Below are 16625 nucleotides of genomic sequence, written 5' to 3'. Positions count from 1 at the left end.
TTTATTTATTAGAATAGATAATATGAAACATGATTGGCATAATTAATAAGGAAATGCAAGTGTGTTACTATATTGATTATTGAATAAAAAAAATAAAGTACATTGTTTATATAGGTAAAAAGGAGTAAAAACATTGAAACCAAGTATGTTGCTATTATTGTAAGAAAATGGAAGTACATTGTTATTACGGATTTCAAAATATTGTACTTGAATTTTCTTTTAAAATTTCAATAAAACCAAAAAGGTGAAAAGCACGATGCTATGTACTAAAGAACCCAAAAAGTCGTTGCCATTATTACATAACTTTTCAGCCAACTGTTGGTAGTCATACAGCTAGCTAACAAACTAAACACTGCGTAATTGGTAATTACCAACATGCCCTCCTTATATGCTAACAGAATCCATATCAAAATGTACATTTTAAATAGTCATATGGTTGACCTCAAAAGTCAACAGTTAGTAAAATTGACCTTCAGTGGAAACAGGAGAGCTCTGTATGCTGCTGCAAAAACTTTGACACTATACAACTACACATTTTAAATATATACATCCTGATCATCAATAAAAATATATAAAAAATAAAAAAAGTTATTTGATACTTTTTACAGGAGATTGTGTTATACTTATATGTTGTTTTAACTTCTCATTTGAGGCTTCCTTTTCTGCCTTCTTTTTATCCGCCTCTAATTGCCTGGTGTTTTCCTCGTGTGCTTGATTAAACATTCTCACAAACTTGAGCAAAGTTGAAACAACTGAAAACAAAAAGGTATAAATATAAATATAATCAGACTTATAAAAAATGTGAAGAATCTGTTTCTTTGTAATTTATTATTACCTTGCTCATATGGGCAACGGACTGGATCCTCACCAAAGTAAATAATTAAAGCATCCACATTTTTACCCTATAATAATAAGAAGCTTTGCTTAAAAATGTAAAATGTTTAAAAACTTATTTTATATTTAAAAAAGAAAAAAATATATATATGTGACATACAACGGTAGAATATAAAGAAGCCAATGATCTTGCTTCACCTTCTGCTGAACAAAGGAAATCCTTCAAAGCCTATGCCAATAAAACACAAAATAGTTCAGTTAAGACGACTTATCTTGTACTGTGTTTGGCATGTATTGGACTGAAACTAATGTCAATGGAACAAAATCACACCAAAAAAAGGGCATTTTTGTCTTTTGCATAGGCGAAAGATTGAGAGTGGGTCCATAACCCATCTTTTTTTGGTGGAACAAAAAATTGTAATTTTTGTTCCATTGATATCAGTTTCATTCCAATACATGTCAAATGCAGTACAACCTGTTATGTCATGTTATGTCAGACTGATATTCTTACCTTGCGGAAATTTTCAGACACGGGTCCATCATTTTCAGACATTGACAATTCCTGGACAACTTTCTCTAATCCTTTGGTAATAGCTTGCATTTCCTCCGCCAAGTATTTCAATTGCATCTGGAAAGAAATAATCAATATAATTAAACATTTAAAAAAAAAAAAAACATTGCTAAAAATTTGTAGAAGATTAAACTAGAATATACCTTTGCTGCAGGTTCCAAACTTTGAAGATCCTTGGAAAAGTCAAGAACTTCAGGTAGTTTGTCAGCAAGCACCTACATGCATCCACCGTGATTCACAAAAGTTGAAAAAAGGATAATTTTCTTTTTACTTTTACTTTTACTAAAATAAAAGGAAAAGAAATAAAATAAATACCTTACAAAGATAATGCATAAGCGTCATTCTATTGTTCCTTGCACGTGTGTCTGTAAGTTTCAACAGGCTATCCAACCTGAACCCAATCGCAGACCCTAAAACAAAATCAATTTTTATATTTCTGTGAGTATAAAATGTCAAAGTCAAAGTCAAACTTAACTCACCTCTTGCAGTCCCTTGATTCAATGCATTTCCTAATGAAAGAATTGTTTGCATCACTCTCTTCAATTTAGCAGAACCCCTGGTCTGATGCAAACACCATCAACATTAATTAGACAAATACATATATATATATATATATATATATATATATATATATATATATATATATATATATATATATATTAATAACTAATTAACTATCATAACTTGCCTGTTCTACTGCAGAATTTATTATGTTCAGGTTCTTCCTAAGATCAGAAACCTAAATGCCAACAAAATTCAAGTTTTAGATTTATATATAAAATAAATAAATAATATGAATATCTTCTTAGTTCTCACCTGTGTGTTGAACTGTAACTTAAAAGAGAAAACTCTGAGTTTAGATTCTGTACGCGGAACTTTCATTAACTCCAAGAAGAACTGTTGTAATAAATAATAAATATAAATGTGTCCATCAAATTAATTTAAGTTGTGGACATATTTTTAAATTAATTTAGGAAAAATGTGTATATTACAAAGTTAAAACCTGTTCACATTTGCCCAATTTATCCGTCTCTCCTTTGTAAGCCTAACCATAAAAATTGTTGGTTATAGTTAAAGCAAGGGCTATTTCTTTCATAGAACCTTTTTAAACAGTTGAATTAACATTTTACCTTAAGCAGCTCCATTTCCTCTTTTGTTGGACAAAACTTTATGAGGTTGTCCACTTGATCTGAATCCATTGCTGAGTCTTCTAACGCAAGGACATGATCCTGTTAAGTTTCACAAGCAAAGAACTATGAGAAGAACATTATTTAGTATAAATTATAGACTATAAAAACAATAATATAGATATCTAAATGACCTTACCATCAATTCATTTAATGGTATTTTGACCTTTGAAAGCATGATTTCACAGTTATATGCCCTCCTGTGCTCAATCTGCAGGAAATTGAACAATATAGTAAAATAACTTTATGTACAAAGAATTACAACCTCATTCTACTCAATATTTTACCAGTTGTATTTTTTCAGGTTTATTAGCTACCACTGTCCGAGATTTTGACTTTTCTGCCCCTTGGTCAGGGTTAGGGTTTGATGCTGAGAACAGAGACTCGAGTTCTGATATGTCAATTTCGGGTGCCCTAATGTGAATGAACCATAAGAAAAACAGAGGATCAAGGCAAAGTTAGTGGGAGAAATGGCTTCATCCTTTTTCAAGAAAGAAAAAAAAAAAAAAAAAAAAAAAAAAGGAAAAAAAAAAATTACTTTGCAAGATCACCAGATTTTTGTGTCTCAGCCCACAAGCTTCCTTGTACTGCTCTTGTTATCTTCAGCCAATGCAAAGGCTTCAGTTTCTTGGAATGTTGAGTTTTCAAAGAAGTTGTTTTTGACAAACTACGCCCTTTAGTTAAAGGTGGTGGAGGAGATGGAGCTCCAGGATTATTGCCTGCTTTTGGTGGGGGTGGAGGTGGGACAACACCCTTCTTCACATTTCCACTAGAGAAGGTTGGAGGTGGTGGTGCTGGTGGAGTTGAAGAAATCCGTGATGCTGGAGGAGGTGGTGGTGGTGGGCCTGATGAAATCCGTGATGCTGGAGGAGGTGGTGGAGGTGGTGGTGGGCCTGAAGAATTTCGTGATGCTGGAGGAGGAGGTGGTGGTGGTGGACCTGAAGAAATCCTTGAAGCCAGAGGAGGCGGTGGTGGTGGTGGTGGTGGTGGGCCTGAAGAATTCTGTGATGTTGGAGGAGGAGGTGGTGGTGGTGGGCCTGAAGAATTCCGTGATGCTGGGGGAGGTGGTGGTGGTGGTGGGGGAACCGGGGATGCAACTCTTTCAACTCTACCTTCCTTTACAGGTGGTGGTGGCGGTGGTGGTGATGGAGAGGGACCTGCTCTAATAACTGGCTTGTCCTTTAACGGAGGGGGAGGAGGTGGTGGTGGTGGAGAAGGTTGAAGTATAGTATCCCTTTTGTCCTTCACCGGAGGAGTTGCAGGGTATTTGAGGGAAGATAAAGATTGAAAAGGTTCAACCTTACTATCTGTTTTATCCCTTTTTAACTGGCTACGATGGAGGATGGATGGGGAGGATGGAGACTTATTGTCCTCCTTAGTGTCCCCCTCAGTGTCCTTTAATGAGGGGCTAGGTAGAAGAATGGAGGGGGGGATTAATGGAGTTTTAGTAGGTTTAAGTTTAACCTTATTATCTGCAACTTCTTGTGATTCTTGATTTGAAGGAACATGAGCTTCAACAGACAACTTTTCTTGAACAATGTCTGAGGCAACTATCTGGTGGAGAACATTTCTTGCAGCATCACTTTTAGGATCTAACCAATCTACACTGTTAAACATCTCTTGAACTTTAGCAAAAGCTTCTATAGGAAGGCCCTCTTCTTCAAAATAAGTCGAATCTATTGGAACTGTAGAAACTGCAGTAGTGTCCATGTCTGAGAAAAGAAGCTCAGCTCTGAAGTCGTTGGGAAATAGATCCTTAGCATCCCAAAGCATGTCGATTTCATCACGATTGAGCATTAAAATATTTGACCTAATAAATGCTGTGTTGAACACTGCGCGAAACATCATCTTTTCACGAATCAGATCATCATGTAAACTGATACACTCCATCACGATGTCTCCTTGAACATGGGAATTGATGTCAATTTTAACCAGTTCAGATTCTGCTTGTTTGTAGTGTCGGACATTCTTGCTCCCTTTTGGAGTTGAGTACAGAAGTTTAGGGGTTTTATCACCAGGAAAAAAAGGATCTTGTCCATAAACCCTAAAAATAGGACAGCAACCACCGTTTCCATCAATATCAGGAATCATTCGGATTATCACACAATCCAAAGTGAGTGCCCTATCCAATGGAGGCCATTCTGTAGCGACATTCCTCCTTGATACATACTGTAAGTACCTTAATTGAGAAGGTAAAGGATTTAGAGGAGAGAAGAATTGTAATAGTTCACGCGGAGCTTGCTTATAAACCATGTCTAGGGTTTTGTATTCCCCAGCGTATTGCTTTCTGTAAATCAAAAGTGCAGCCAACATGCAAGCCAAAACCGGCCAACCACCCTGCTCACAGTGCATCAGAAGAATGTTTTGCTGGCCAAGTGAAAGCCAGCTTTCACTTGATCTTAGAAAATGGTGGATAACCTCCATTGGAAGCAATGGGCAACCTTCGTATTGTCGAGGATAGTCCATAATCGTCATGTCATATTCCGACAAAGCAGAAGCGATTTGACTTGATTTTACATCACCAAAGTTAAAAATCAGGACGGAAGCATCGGGATAATGGTCCTTGAGCTGAGAAATTGTGTTTCCCACATAACTTTTATAATCTTCTTCTTCCCAAGCATCAGTTGTGAAACAGCAATCGAAAACTAAACACCAAATGTGCAAACCATCAATCAGCAAACAGAGAAAAATCCAAGCTCACAAATAAACGAATTATTAGGCCTAAAACAACAGAAAAACAGTTGTAAAACGCTACTTGAAAGATCGAAAGGGTAAAATTGATTACCATAGATTCTTTCAGAGATTTCAAGAAGTCCATCAGGTGGTTTCTTGTAAAACAATTTCCGTAACAATGCCATTAGTATTAATCAGTGAACTTGAAACCCTAAAACTGTAAAAGCAAACTATGTGTGCAGAGAAATTGAGATGGATAGATAGATAGATACGTGCTGCTGTAGCAGTTAGGAGCTGGTAGAGAACTGACGAGTTTTGTCGGTGGTGAATCTATGGCGGTTGAGTATGTATTAGGTGGTGGTGTACTGTTGATTGATTGAAAGAGAAGGAAAGCTTGAAGTTACGTCTGAAATCAGGTTTCTGGGAGGCGAGTTACAGTTACACGTCAGACGACAACGTGTTTAGCACTGTTGTTCGACAGAGACCAACTATGACTGTAGCATGAAAGTATATTCAATAAGGTGTTACGAATTTTCAATAGGGATATTTTTGAAGATTATCGTTATTACCCGATATTTTTGGGATTTGCCAAGATTACCTCTATGTACCAAGTTTTGTATATCTCTATTTTGACATTTTGATACCATAAATTAAATAGTATTCTCATATCCATCCACACATATGTCGTATTTAATAGAAATAATAATATTTCAATCACCATTTAAAATAGAGAAAAAAATATAAAAGAATATTTAATTTCTCTTTTTCTTTTTGATACGTATAAATGATTAACATAACACTAAGTTTTTTTATATGAGTTTTAAAAATTCAAGTTTTGTGAATTCTAAATATATGTTTTGTATTTTATATACGTGAATTTACATGTATAAAATAAGAATTAAATTCTATAACATGCGGCATGTATAGACACATAACATTTACATACATGTATAAGGATGTATTAGTAGCATACTCGTGCGATGCGGCGGCGGAGATTAATTCATTTCAACGATTGGTTTCATTTCGGTGGCATTAGATGATTTCCTTGTTACGACGTATGTGACAGATTCATTTTGGTGAATAGTTTCCTAGAGACGATTGGTTTTCTCTCGGCTGGTGATTTTTATTTCTTTGCAGTGAAACATTTCATATTTTAAAGAAAACACATTGTAGTTTGTAAAAACTAAAATATGTTCATGTCTTGGTTTAAAAATATAAGTATATTGTTGTTTTAGATTAAAAAGTAAAAATATCCACAATTTTGGTTTAAAAAATATAAATTTGTTATTATTTTTGGTGAAAAATAAAAGGTTAGGTTAAAAAATAATTATATTATTGTTTTGTGTTAGAAGGAAAAATATGTTACTTTAAGCTAAAAATACGAAAATTAAAGATTTAGACATAACAGCGTAACCATACACAACCCATATAAAGCAGATTCATAAATCGATTACTTTCATTAAGAGTTTCCAACTAATAGTTTAATTTATTATGAAATAGATGTATAATCGAAAAATAAAAAATAAAAAGGTTTATTATTTTAAAATCTTGATCGGTTTATTCTGTTAACCGAAATAGACAAAATGTTAACCGAAAACCGAATAAAATAAGGTTTTAAAATTTCGGTTTAACTGAAAACCGAATAAAATCAACCGATTAAACCAAACGTTTTTTGGTCCGGTCGGTTTATACGGATTTGGTTTTCTTCAAACACCTGAAGTTCTGCTGTAGAGCATAATGCGAAGAGAAATTGTGAGAAATCCCTTTGTCGGTCAAAAATTCTTCAAACGCATAATTTTTGAATTCCAAACCGTTATCACTACACATGATTTCAAATACGTAATGTTGGTGAGTTCACACTTTTTTTTTATAGTTTTCTATTTTATTTGATTGTTTTAATTAATAATCATTTTTCTTTTAGAAATAGTTAGGATATTTTGCCAATCCTAACTTAAAATACTTTCTAGAATATTTCACTCATCCTAATTTGTTATAATATATTTTAGGATATTTTATTAACCGTAATTTATTATAATAGTAACTACTTGAAGGCGTCCCTCTAGGTAGTTGGTTCTCTAAGGTTTTCAGTATGCATTACCATGAGCCCCATAATCGACGTTATAGACTAATAGTTTCCCTCGTACGACGCTTCATCGGACGTCGAATATTACTTGTATATAATTAAGAAAGTTATTTTGTCGAGATTGTAGCTAGCAATCGTAGGTGAGGGTGACAATACCCGTATAGATCTATCTATACATATCTTTCTGGCTCTCGCAGGAGTAACGATTATAGGTTTGGGGTAGCCGAATTCAATCAAGACTATTGGATGAGTAATAAAAGCTCTTTTAACACATTTGACTTTAGATGTTTTATATTTTCTTTAATTCGTTTACTCAATAACTCCTATAATTATTACTATATAATTTATTTACTTTATATTTGATAATTATAAACTACAGATCTCACACACACACACACACACACACATATATATATATATATATATATATATATAATTTTACTATATATACCCTAATTATGGTTGAAAACATGATATTTACTCGGAGTAGTGACTTAGATACAGTGAATATCCCTATAATTGACCAACATTACTTCTAGATACTATGTTATCCTAGGAAATTGGTCAGCATAACCTCTAGGTAAAAACTTTTCCTAGACTATTATGCATCATAATTTTCAGGCATAATATCATAACTTACAACTAGGTAGAGTATCTATTAGTATATTATCCTAAGGTTTTGTGCTTTATATAATCACATATAAAATATATATATTTCTAAAGCAGTGTGATAAGCATGTATCCTCCCCCCCCCCCCCCTAAAACCTTTGGAATAGTAAAATGAGGTTGTAAACTCACCCTTGACGCGTGAAACTGTTGATGTAGGGTTGAATCGGGCTCGAGACTCCGAGGATCGCCTAGGGTAACAACCTATTTGAGACCATAAAAAGAGAGATTTAGAGAAAGTTGTGCATAAATGGTTTTGTATTGCCTTCTACTTATAGGCATGAATTTAGGTGCGCGTCGCGCATGATTATCGTGGCTCCATCCATAGGTTGCCACATGTCACCTCCCCTACTTGGCCACGTGTCTCGCAATCTACTCGAATCCCATGCAGGTGCGCAACGGGCATAAGCATACACCTCGCACGCACAAAATGTTTTTGTAAAAATCATAACTCTTTCGTGCGAGCTCCGATCTAAGCCCTCTTTATATCTATGCGATGACCTCAAGGAGTACTAAACTATCATTTAGGTTGTTTGAGCTAGTTTTGACTTTCATTTGTTTGTGACTAACAAAGGTAAAAATAAATGATTTTTCAAAATCATATCTCTCAAATACGGATCCCGTTTTCGGCATTATTTGTCCAAGTTTGTATCTCAAGGAGTAGTACGAATCTCCTTTTTGCACTTTTAGTCAAAAATTAACCAATCTCTAAGTACCGTTTTGACGTAAATAACTTTAATTATGCAATTCATTTGTACTTTTTACTAAATACATAACTCCTCCAACCGGAGTTTGATTTTTATAAATTTTATATCCCTGAAATCACGTCGACAAGTACTTTCTAAATACATTAACGATTTTAAAAGACGACACAAGTTTTAGATGCTTATTTTCGAGCCTAACAGTCGATTTAATCATAAATGTAAAGGCATATTTGATTTTTATTATCTCATAAATCAAATATTACAATATTAATCTATGACTTTTCTTTTCCTACTCTCTCCCAAAGGTGGTCAGTGACAGAATCTTCTCGATTGTCACATGATTATTCGCGATAAATTATCATAGTTTTTGTTACTATTTAATACATATTTCTCAATACATGACATTAGACAATTATTTATAATGGATCTTTCATCTATCACACAAATAATTATTTATCAACTTTTATAAAATTTAAATGTGAGGGTTGTTGTTCATCTTTTTCATGTGTTTTTTTTATAGTCATAAGATGGAAATTTTGTTTCGCCTTTAAAAAAACATTAACATTCTAACTAAATTAAAAGCATAAAGGTATACTAAATTAACAAAAAGATATGCAATTAATACTAATATTTGTAATCACGTAATAGTTGAGATTGAGGAAGTGATTTAGAAAGGATTTCAATCAAATATGTTGCAATCATTGTTATTGACTTATCAAAAATCGCTAACTAGGTGGTTGATTTATCAATTTCAACATGGAAGGTGTTTATTATAGAGACAGACATTTTGTAATCAACCGAGTTTGGAATGCCTTCAATCAATAATGAATTGTTTTTTTAGGATGACATCATCAGAGAAATCAACAACGATTCAAATGTTGAAATTAATCAAGGAAATACAATGAATGGTCCCGATTGTTGAAAATGATGTCATCAAGTTTCCTTTTTAATATATATATATATATATATATATATATATATATATATATATATATATATATATAGGGATGAGCATCGGAATCGGCCCGGAAACCGAACTTGGTGGAAAATAGGAACCGAACTGGTCCTTGGGTTCCATCGATTCCAGTTCCTACTGGTTCTTGTTGTGTCTTCAATATTGAAACCGATCATCGAGAAATAGCAACACACGGTTCTGTTTTTTTGCCGGTTCTACCGGTTTTCGGTTTCAAAAATCCACAAAAATATTGTCCCGATCCCGGACTGATCAATTTTATTCGGTTTCGGCCGGTTCCCCGTCCAAATCTTCGTCCCTATATATAGAGATAGTTGCACAAAATGAGGAGCAATTTTGTAATGAAACATAGTACAAGGACTGTTTATATAAACTTTACTTGTCTCACGTGAATCAAACATCACTTTGGGTCCTGGGGATAACGAGGGGCCGAAACTCCTTCTATCCATAAAGAGGGCGAGAAGAGGGGTTTATGTGTTATCATTTTAAACCCCACTGAATCGAATCGGTATTTTATGGTTCTCTTTAGAGCTCCCCACTCTTGTTTACCCTCTTAAATCTCCAAAAGGTTTCGTGAATCGGCCATTTTTCTGCTTCCAATGGCTTGCAGACTCGCAGATTCTAGTTTCCTTTTGAAGGTAACATGCATTCCGTCAATCTCTGAAGTTGAATTTGTTCGTCTTAGACACTGTTTGATGTTCCTTGGTTAATTTTGATTTTAGGGTCCTCAACAAAAGCGAATTCATGGACACAGATTTGTGTCACTGTATCCAACAGGTATGAATCCTTACTCTCGTGGTTTAATTTGGAGATTTGGGGTTTTATCGTCTCAATGCATTAGTAACAAGACGCGGTCTTAAACAGTTAAACAGTTAAGTCTGTTCATTAGAATCGATGATTTTGCCCAATATCAGGTTGTGATGGCTTTCTGGTTATAGATATGTAAACCTCCACGTGGTTAACAGACCTATATATTGCTTCGTTGATGTCAAACATAGTCGATGAATGATGATATTGAATGTTGTCCCTATAGTAGAGTGCTATCTAGACCTGCAAAACCAGAATCCCTAATGTGGTTAGGGCCTTCAGACACCAATTAAAAGAGATTAAGAGTAAGAAGAAAGAACAGTAGCTAATTACTATGAAACGTGTTAAAGGTGGTAGTGGTGTTTTATGCATGTTTACTTGTTTTTAGGCTGCAATAGTTAGTAACTTAGTATATGAGTATATCTTTAGTTACTTCCCATGCTTTCTATTTAGTTATTTTTAAGATATACTGTAATTATTAGGCATCATATTAAAGAGAAATTTAGTGCTGAATAGTATATAGATATAGTTAATTAAATAATGTAACTTTCTACAATACTTGCTTGATTAGACAGGCACATCTCTTTTAAAGTGGGAAGCTCTACCTCAACACAAAACCAAAACCCAAAAATATGTAATTCCTTTACGAAAGGGTAAAATAGTCAAAGCAGTAGCCAGTCCTATCACACCACCATTACCATCAGACAGTGCAGAAAGAAGACAAGAATTATGCGAAAATTACGGTTTTAGACAAATTGGAGAATCACTTCCAGATAATATCACATTGAAGAACATCATCGATACTCTTCCCAAATCCGTATTACACTCTTACTTATTAATTTTTATCCTTTTTTTTAAAAACATATTCATCTCTAATACTTCATATGTATTTTTTTATTCTCAAAAGGTATTTGAAATTGATAACATGAAAGCATGGAAATCGGTTTTGATATCTGCAACTTCATATGCATTGGGGCTTTTCATGATTGCCAAATCCCCATGGTATCTTCTTCCATTAGCTTGGGCATGGACAGGAACTGCAGTTACAGGGGTAAAATCGTAAATAAACATTTTCATTTACTTTTTGAGTTTCTTGTAATCACTCTAAAGTTTTTTTTTTCTTCAAAAGTTCTTTGTAATAGGTCATGATTGTGCACACAAATCTTTCTCAAAAAACAAATTATTAGAAGATATTGTTGGAACTTTGGCCTTTTTACCCTTAATATACCCCTATGAGCCATGGCGCTTCAAGCATGATCGACATCACGCGAAAACAAACATGTACGTGTAATTGTAATTGTAATTGTATTATTTAAAAATTACAATAATACCCTTTTGCAATAGAAGCTCAATTTTATTTTAATTTTCTTTTAGGTTGAACGAAGATACTGCTTGGCATCCTGTAATGAAAAAACATTTTGATGAGTCACCATTTTTCAAAAAGGCAATTGTATTCGGATATGGTCCGATTCGCCCCATCATGTCTATATCACATTGGTAAATTTTCCATATATAATTTATTTTTGACATTTGGATATGAAAAATAGTTAAAATACATATTGTTGATTACTTTATAATGTTTTCAGGTTAATATGGCATTTTAATTTGAGTAAATTTAGATCAAATGAAATTGGAAGAGTGAAAATTAGTCTGGCTTGTGTTTTCGCATTTATGGCAATTGGATGGCCGTTGATTGTGTATAAAGTGGGGTTAGTTGGATGGATAAAGTTCTGGCTGATGCCGTGGCTAGGCTATCATTTTTGGGTAATACGAATTTCCTCAGTCTGTGTTACTGTCATTGTCACTGTCAGTGTCAGTCTGTCACTGTGTAGATGTTGTTGTGTTTGCAGATGAGCACTTTCACGATGGTTCACCACACGGCGCCTCACATACCTTTCAAATCGTCGGAAGAGTGGAATCCGGCTCAGGCCCAACTTAGTGGAACCGTGCATTGTGATTATCCTCGATGGTATCTTTTTAAACTAGTATTTTTAATTCATTTAAACTAATATTTTTACTCTAATACTTTTTCTTTTTTTTTTAAATTATTGTATACAGGATAGAGATCCTTTGTCATGATATCAATGTTCATATTCCTCACCATGTCTCCTCAAAGATTCCAAGCTACAATTTGAGAATGGCTCATAAAGCACTTCAAGAAAATTGGGGAAAAGTAAGTTTTTTTTTGTTTTTTTTTTTCACATTTGGGAAATGAGATTAAGTTGTTTTTTTTTTTTTCATTAAGTAAAAAAGAAATTTAATTATTTTTGTTTGTATGAATTGTGATACACAACACAGTATATGAACGAGGCATCATGGAACTGGCGGTTAATGAAGACAATATTGACAGTCTGCCACGTGTACAATGAGGAGCGTAATTATATCTCTTTTGAAGAGGTTGCTCCTGAGATATCGGAGCCGATCAGATTTCTTAGACGGGTTATGCCCGATTACGCCTAATATTTTGTTTTTTTAATTTTTGTTTGAGGTTATTTATTTTTAATTGTTTATTTCCTTTTCTTATTGATACTATTTTTCTGAATAAAGCTTCTTGTTGGCTCATTACCATAAAACTAAATTGAAAATTAAGTTTGGAATAATAGTGTCCTCATATTCACATTTCACATTATGCGTCAAATGTGAAAATGGTATCAGAAAGAATCTTGTAAAAGTCAAAATGTTGGCACCACTGCATATAAACTTAGGATAAATATGATTAAATTATGTAATAAGTTTTTAACCAATATCTTATGGTGTAATTGTTACCTAATTAGAAGTTCCTTTGCGTATATACTAAAGATATAACATGCTCTAATTACCATCCATGTATTTTGATGAGACTTTAGTCGACTTTTTAAGAATCGTTTAGAATAAATTCAAAATATCAATTTATCATATTGTTTCTTATAGGGAGATTTGCTTCAAGAATTGGTCCTAATGGGTACAAATAGTTCCAGTTCCATATTTTAGGAGCTGTAACCGGAAACTATTATGTGATATTGTTGAAATTTAATTAATATAAGAAAATATTAAATTTTGTTATAGAATATGATCAAATAACAAGATAAATTATAAAGTAAAGAAAGATATGAGAGTAAAGAGAACTTTTATTCCAATACTTGTGATGAAATCATCAAACTTTACAATACATAATATTCATTATTTATACTAAACAAAAAAAGATGAAAGGTCATATATCATATGAATGCATATTATAATGATGCATAACTACACTCATAAAACTCATAATAATGTTTGTTATAATGTTCACTAATTATGGAGAGTAACGGGGGATATGGAGAATCCAGTAGTAATTCACTAAATAATAATTCATAACACTCCTCCTTGAATGACGATTGTATCATACCTCATTAAAACCTTAATCGGTAAAACCCTTTATTAAGGAAAAAGAGTACATGATTGATAATAGATATTGGAAACAATTGCTTCGTTAAAAACTTTGCTAAGAAAACCCAGTGGGAAAAACATAGCTAAAGAAAAGAGTACAATATGTTTCCAACTCCCCATGATTAGCACATCACTTGATTTTCCTGCATAACAATGTTTCGTACCATCTTTTTAAATTTCGATATAGGAAGTGCTTTAGTTAACCAATCAAGAAGGTTGTTAGTGGATTGAATTTTCTAGATGTTGATGTCACACTCTTTTTGAAGATCATGAGTGAAAAAAAAAAAAAAAAAAAAAAAAAAAAACTTTGGTGGTATATGCTTGGTTCTGTCTCATTTGATAAATCCTTCCTTGAATGGAGCTATACAAGTTGTATTATCTTCATATAGTATGGTTGGAACATTCCTATTAGAAGTTAGACCACAATTCTTGCAAATATGTTGAGTTAAAATTCTTAACCAAATACATTCATGATTTACCTTATAAATTGTTATAATTTACGTTACATCCACAAGTGAATAAATAACATGTTTGTGATTGAGCTTTGTGTGGATCAGATAAATATCCTGCATCTGCATAACTAATTAACTTCGCATTTTATGAATTTGATTAGTATAAATTCATATCTATTGTACCTCGAAGATATCAAAGAATATGTTTGACTCTATTCCAATATCTTCTTGTTGGACAAGAACTATATATTACTAATAAGTTTACGACAAAAAAAATTATCAGGTCTTGTATTAATAGTAAGATATATTAGTGCACCAATAGCACTAAGATATAGTTCTTCGGGAACAAGAAGATTTTCATGTTTTTTATGATGCTGAAGTTGGTCCTTTTTGGCATCTAATTGCCTTACCACATTCGGGTTACTCATGGATGTGAGTTATTCATATAAAACCTTTTTAGCACATTTTCTAGATATTAATGTACAAAAACTTTATTTTTGTGTGCTTAATTTGAAGACTCAAATAGAATTTCATCTTACCAAGATCATCCATTTCAAAAATTTCTTTCAAACAAGAAGTGACATTTTCCAATTCTCTATGAGTTCCAATTATGTTCAAATCATCTACAATAACATCAATTATGAAAAAAAAAAATTATCTAGATCTCTTTATGAATACACATGGGCTTAATGAATCATTTTATAGTACTCTTTCAACAGAATTGTACTAAAACAATTGAAACACATACGGCCAAATTGTTTTAATCTATACAAAGATTTATTTAATTTTACCAAATATACTTCACGAGAATTAGAAGTTTGTGCTTCTGGCACCTTAAACCCTTCTGTGATTTTCATATAAATATCATTTTCAAGTGAACCATATAAATAAGCGGTAAATACATCCATTAGACACATCTCCAGTTTTACATATGTTGTTAAACTTATAAAATAACTAAATGTAATTGCATCAACTACCGGAGAATACGTTTCTTCATAATCAATTTCTGACCTTTGGGTAAAACCTTGTGCAACAAGTATTTCTTTATATCTCACAACTTCATTTTTTTCATTTCTTTTGCGCACAAATATTCATTCGTGTCCCAGTGTTCTTACTATGTTTGGTGTACGGACTACAAGTCCAAAACTTTTCGTTGGGTAAGAGAATTAAACTCTTTATTTATTTAATCTTTCCATTTTGGCCAATATATTATATTCATACATTTCTCAACAGATTTAGGTTCAAGATTCTCATTTTCTTTATAATCACGCACGGAACATCATATGAAAAATTATCGTCGACTTCTGTCTTATGTTGGTTCCGTCTTATTCCTGTCATGACAAAATTTATTGAGATCTCATCATTTTCATTTTTTTCAGGTACTTTATTTTCTTTTGTTATGTTATTGGGCTCTTCTAGAGCTTCATTAATATTTTCAAGAGATTTTGTTTTCTCTTTTGGACCATCAATTGTATTTGCTCCAATTCATTTTCGAGGATTTTTATCTTTTGGAATCGGATGATCTTCCACGCTTCAGGCGTGCCTAAGATTCATTTGCAGTTCTATTTTTTTTCGTTCTAGGATATCAATTATAATTAGAATATTTATAGGCGGTACTTGAGACTTTGTTACTTTCTTAGGGCCAGTAAATGCTTTTGGCAATTGATTTGCTACATTTTGTAAAGGAATTATCTTTTTTTTTTTAATTTCAAGTTCACATTGACTTGAACGGGGATCTAAAACTAAAAATGATAATTCCTTTCAAGATATTTTATTTTCCAGCTTCTTTATTTCTTCCTCTCGTGTTGGAAAATATTATTCATCAAAATAATAATCATCAAATATAGCTATAAATAAATCTCCAGTTGATGATTTTAAATATTTTACTATATATGGAGATTCATATCCAACATAAATTCTCATTCTTCTTTGAGGTATAGAAATGAGTACATAAATTGCACATCTAAACGTCCTTAGATGGAAATATTTGGTTCTTGACCGCAAACCATTTGAATAGGGGATAACTAATGATAACTGGTTGGCCTGATGCATATAAGTGATGTTGCATGTAAAATTTCATGCCCTTATGTTAATTAGGAAGTTTATAATGCATTAGTAATGTTCTTGCAATTAATTATAGGTGTTTGATTAACGACTCAACTAAACCATTTTGTGTATGAGCATATACAACATGATGCTCAATAGTTATCCTAATCGACATACAATAATCATTAAAAGCTTATGATGTAAATTCTCCAACATTGTCA

At 32.9% G+C, this 16625-nt stretch overlaps 2 protein-coding genes across 9 annotated transcripts; one reads left to right on the top strand and one right to left on the bottom strand.

Moving 5' to 3' along the window:
* Positions 1–243: 243 nt before the first annotated feature.
* On the bottom strand, positions 244–5770 carry LOC144997862 (formin-like protein 13). Of its 7 annotated transcripts, XM_078957725.1 has the most exons (15): positions 5378–5763; positions 3131–5237; positions 2880–3006; positions 2732–2803; positions 2536–2634; positions 2409–2450; positions 2222–2302; positions 2094–2144; positions 1885–1966; positions 1721–1815; positions 1549–1620; positions 1346–1462; positions 995–1063; positions 836–902; positions 244–752 (listed from the first exon to the last, which is right to left on the bottom strand). In XM_078957725.1, exons 1-15 carry the CDS (start codon positions 5448–5450, stop codon positions 589–591), a joined length of 3318 nt encoding a protein of 1105 aa, XP_078813851.1. In that variant the 5' UTR covers positions 5451–5763; the 3' UTR covers positions 244–588. The 7 variants fall into 7 exon arrangements, 3 of the variants coding, with proteins under 3 accessions (XP_078813851.1, XP_078813850.1, XP_078813853.1); XM_078957724.1 differs by having other exon boundaries at positions 1721–1966; positions 5378–5764; XR_013659963.1 differs by lacking the exons at positions 244–752; positions 836–902; positions 995–1063 and having other exon boundaries at positions 1386–1462; positions 1726–1815; positions 5378–5767.
* A 4366-nt stretch (positions 5771–10136) lies between these two features.
* Positions 10137–13060, top strand: FAD6 (fatty acid desaturase 6). 2 transcript variants are annotated; one of them, XM_078957723.1, is made up of 10 exons: positions 10137–10329; positions 10414–10468; positions 11070–11315; positions 11406–11549; positions 11628–11779; positions 11873–11995; positions 12085–12262; positions 12349–12467; positions 12557–12671; positions 12797–13060. In XM_078957723.1, the coding sequence occupies exons 2-10, from the start codon at positions 10436–10438 to the stop codon at positions 12956–12958; spliced, it is 1272 nt and encodes a 423-aa protein (XP_078813849.1). In that variant the 5' UTR covers positions 10137–10329; positions 10414–10435; the 3' UTR covers positions 12959–13060. The 2 variants fall into 2 exon arrangements, with proteins under 2 accessions (XP_078813849.1, XP_078813848.1); XM_078957722.1 differs by having other exon boundaries at positions 10138–10329; positions 11074–11315.
* The last annotated feature ends 3565 nt before the right edge of the window (positions 13061–16625 follow it).

Source organism: Lactuca saligna, chromosome 5 (genome assembly GCF_052625555.1).
Source record: "Lactuca saligna cultivar CGN05327 chromosome 5, ASM5262555v1, whole genome shotgun sequence".
NCBI classification, from domain to species: domain Eukaryota; kingdom Viridiplantae; phylum Streptophyta; class Magnoliopsida; order Asterales; family Asteraceae; genus Lactuca; species Lactuca saligna.
Note: the sequence above shows the minus strand (reverse complement) of the source record. Positions and strands in the feature narration are given on the sequence as shown.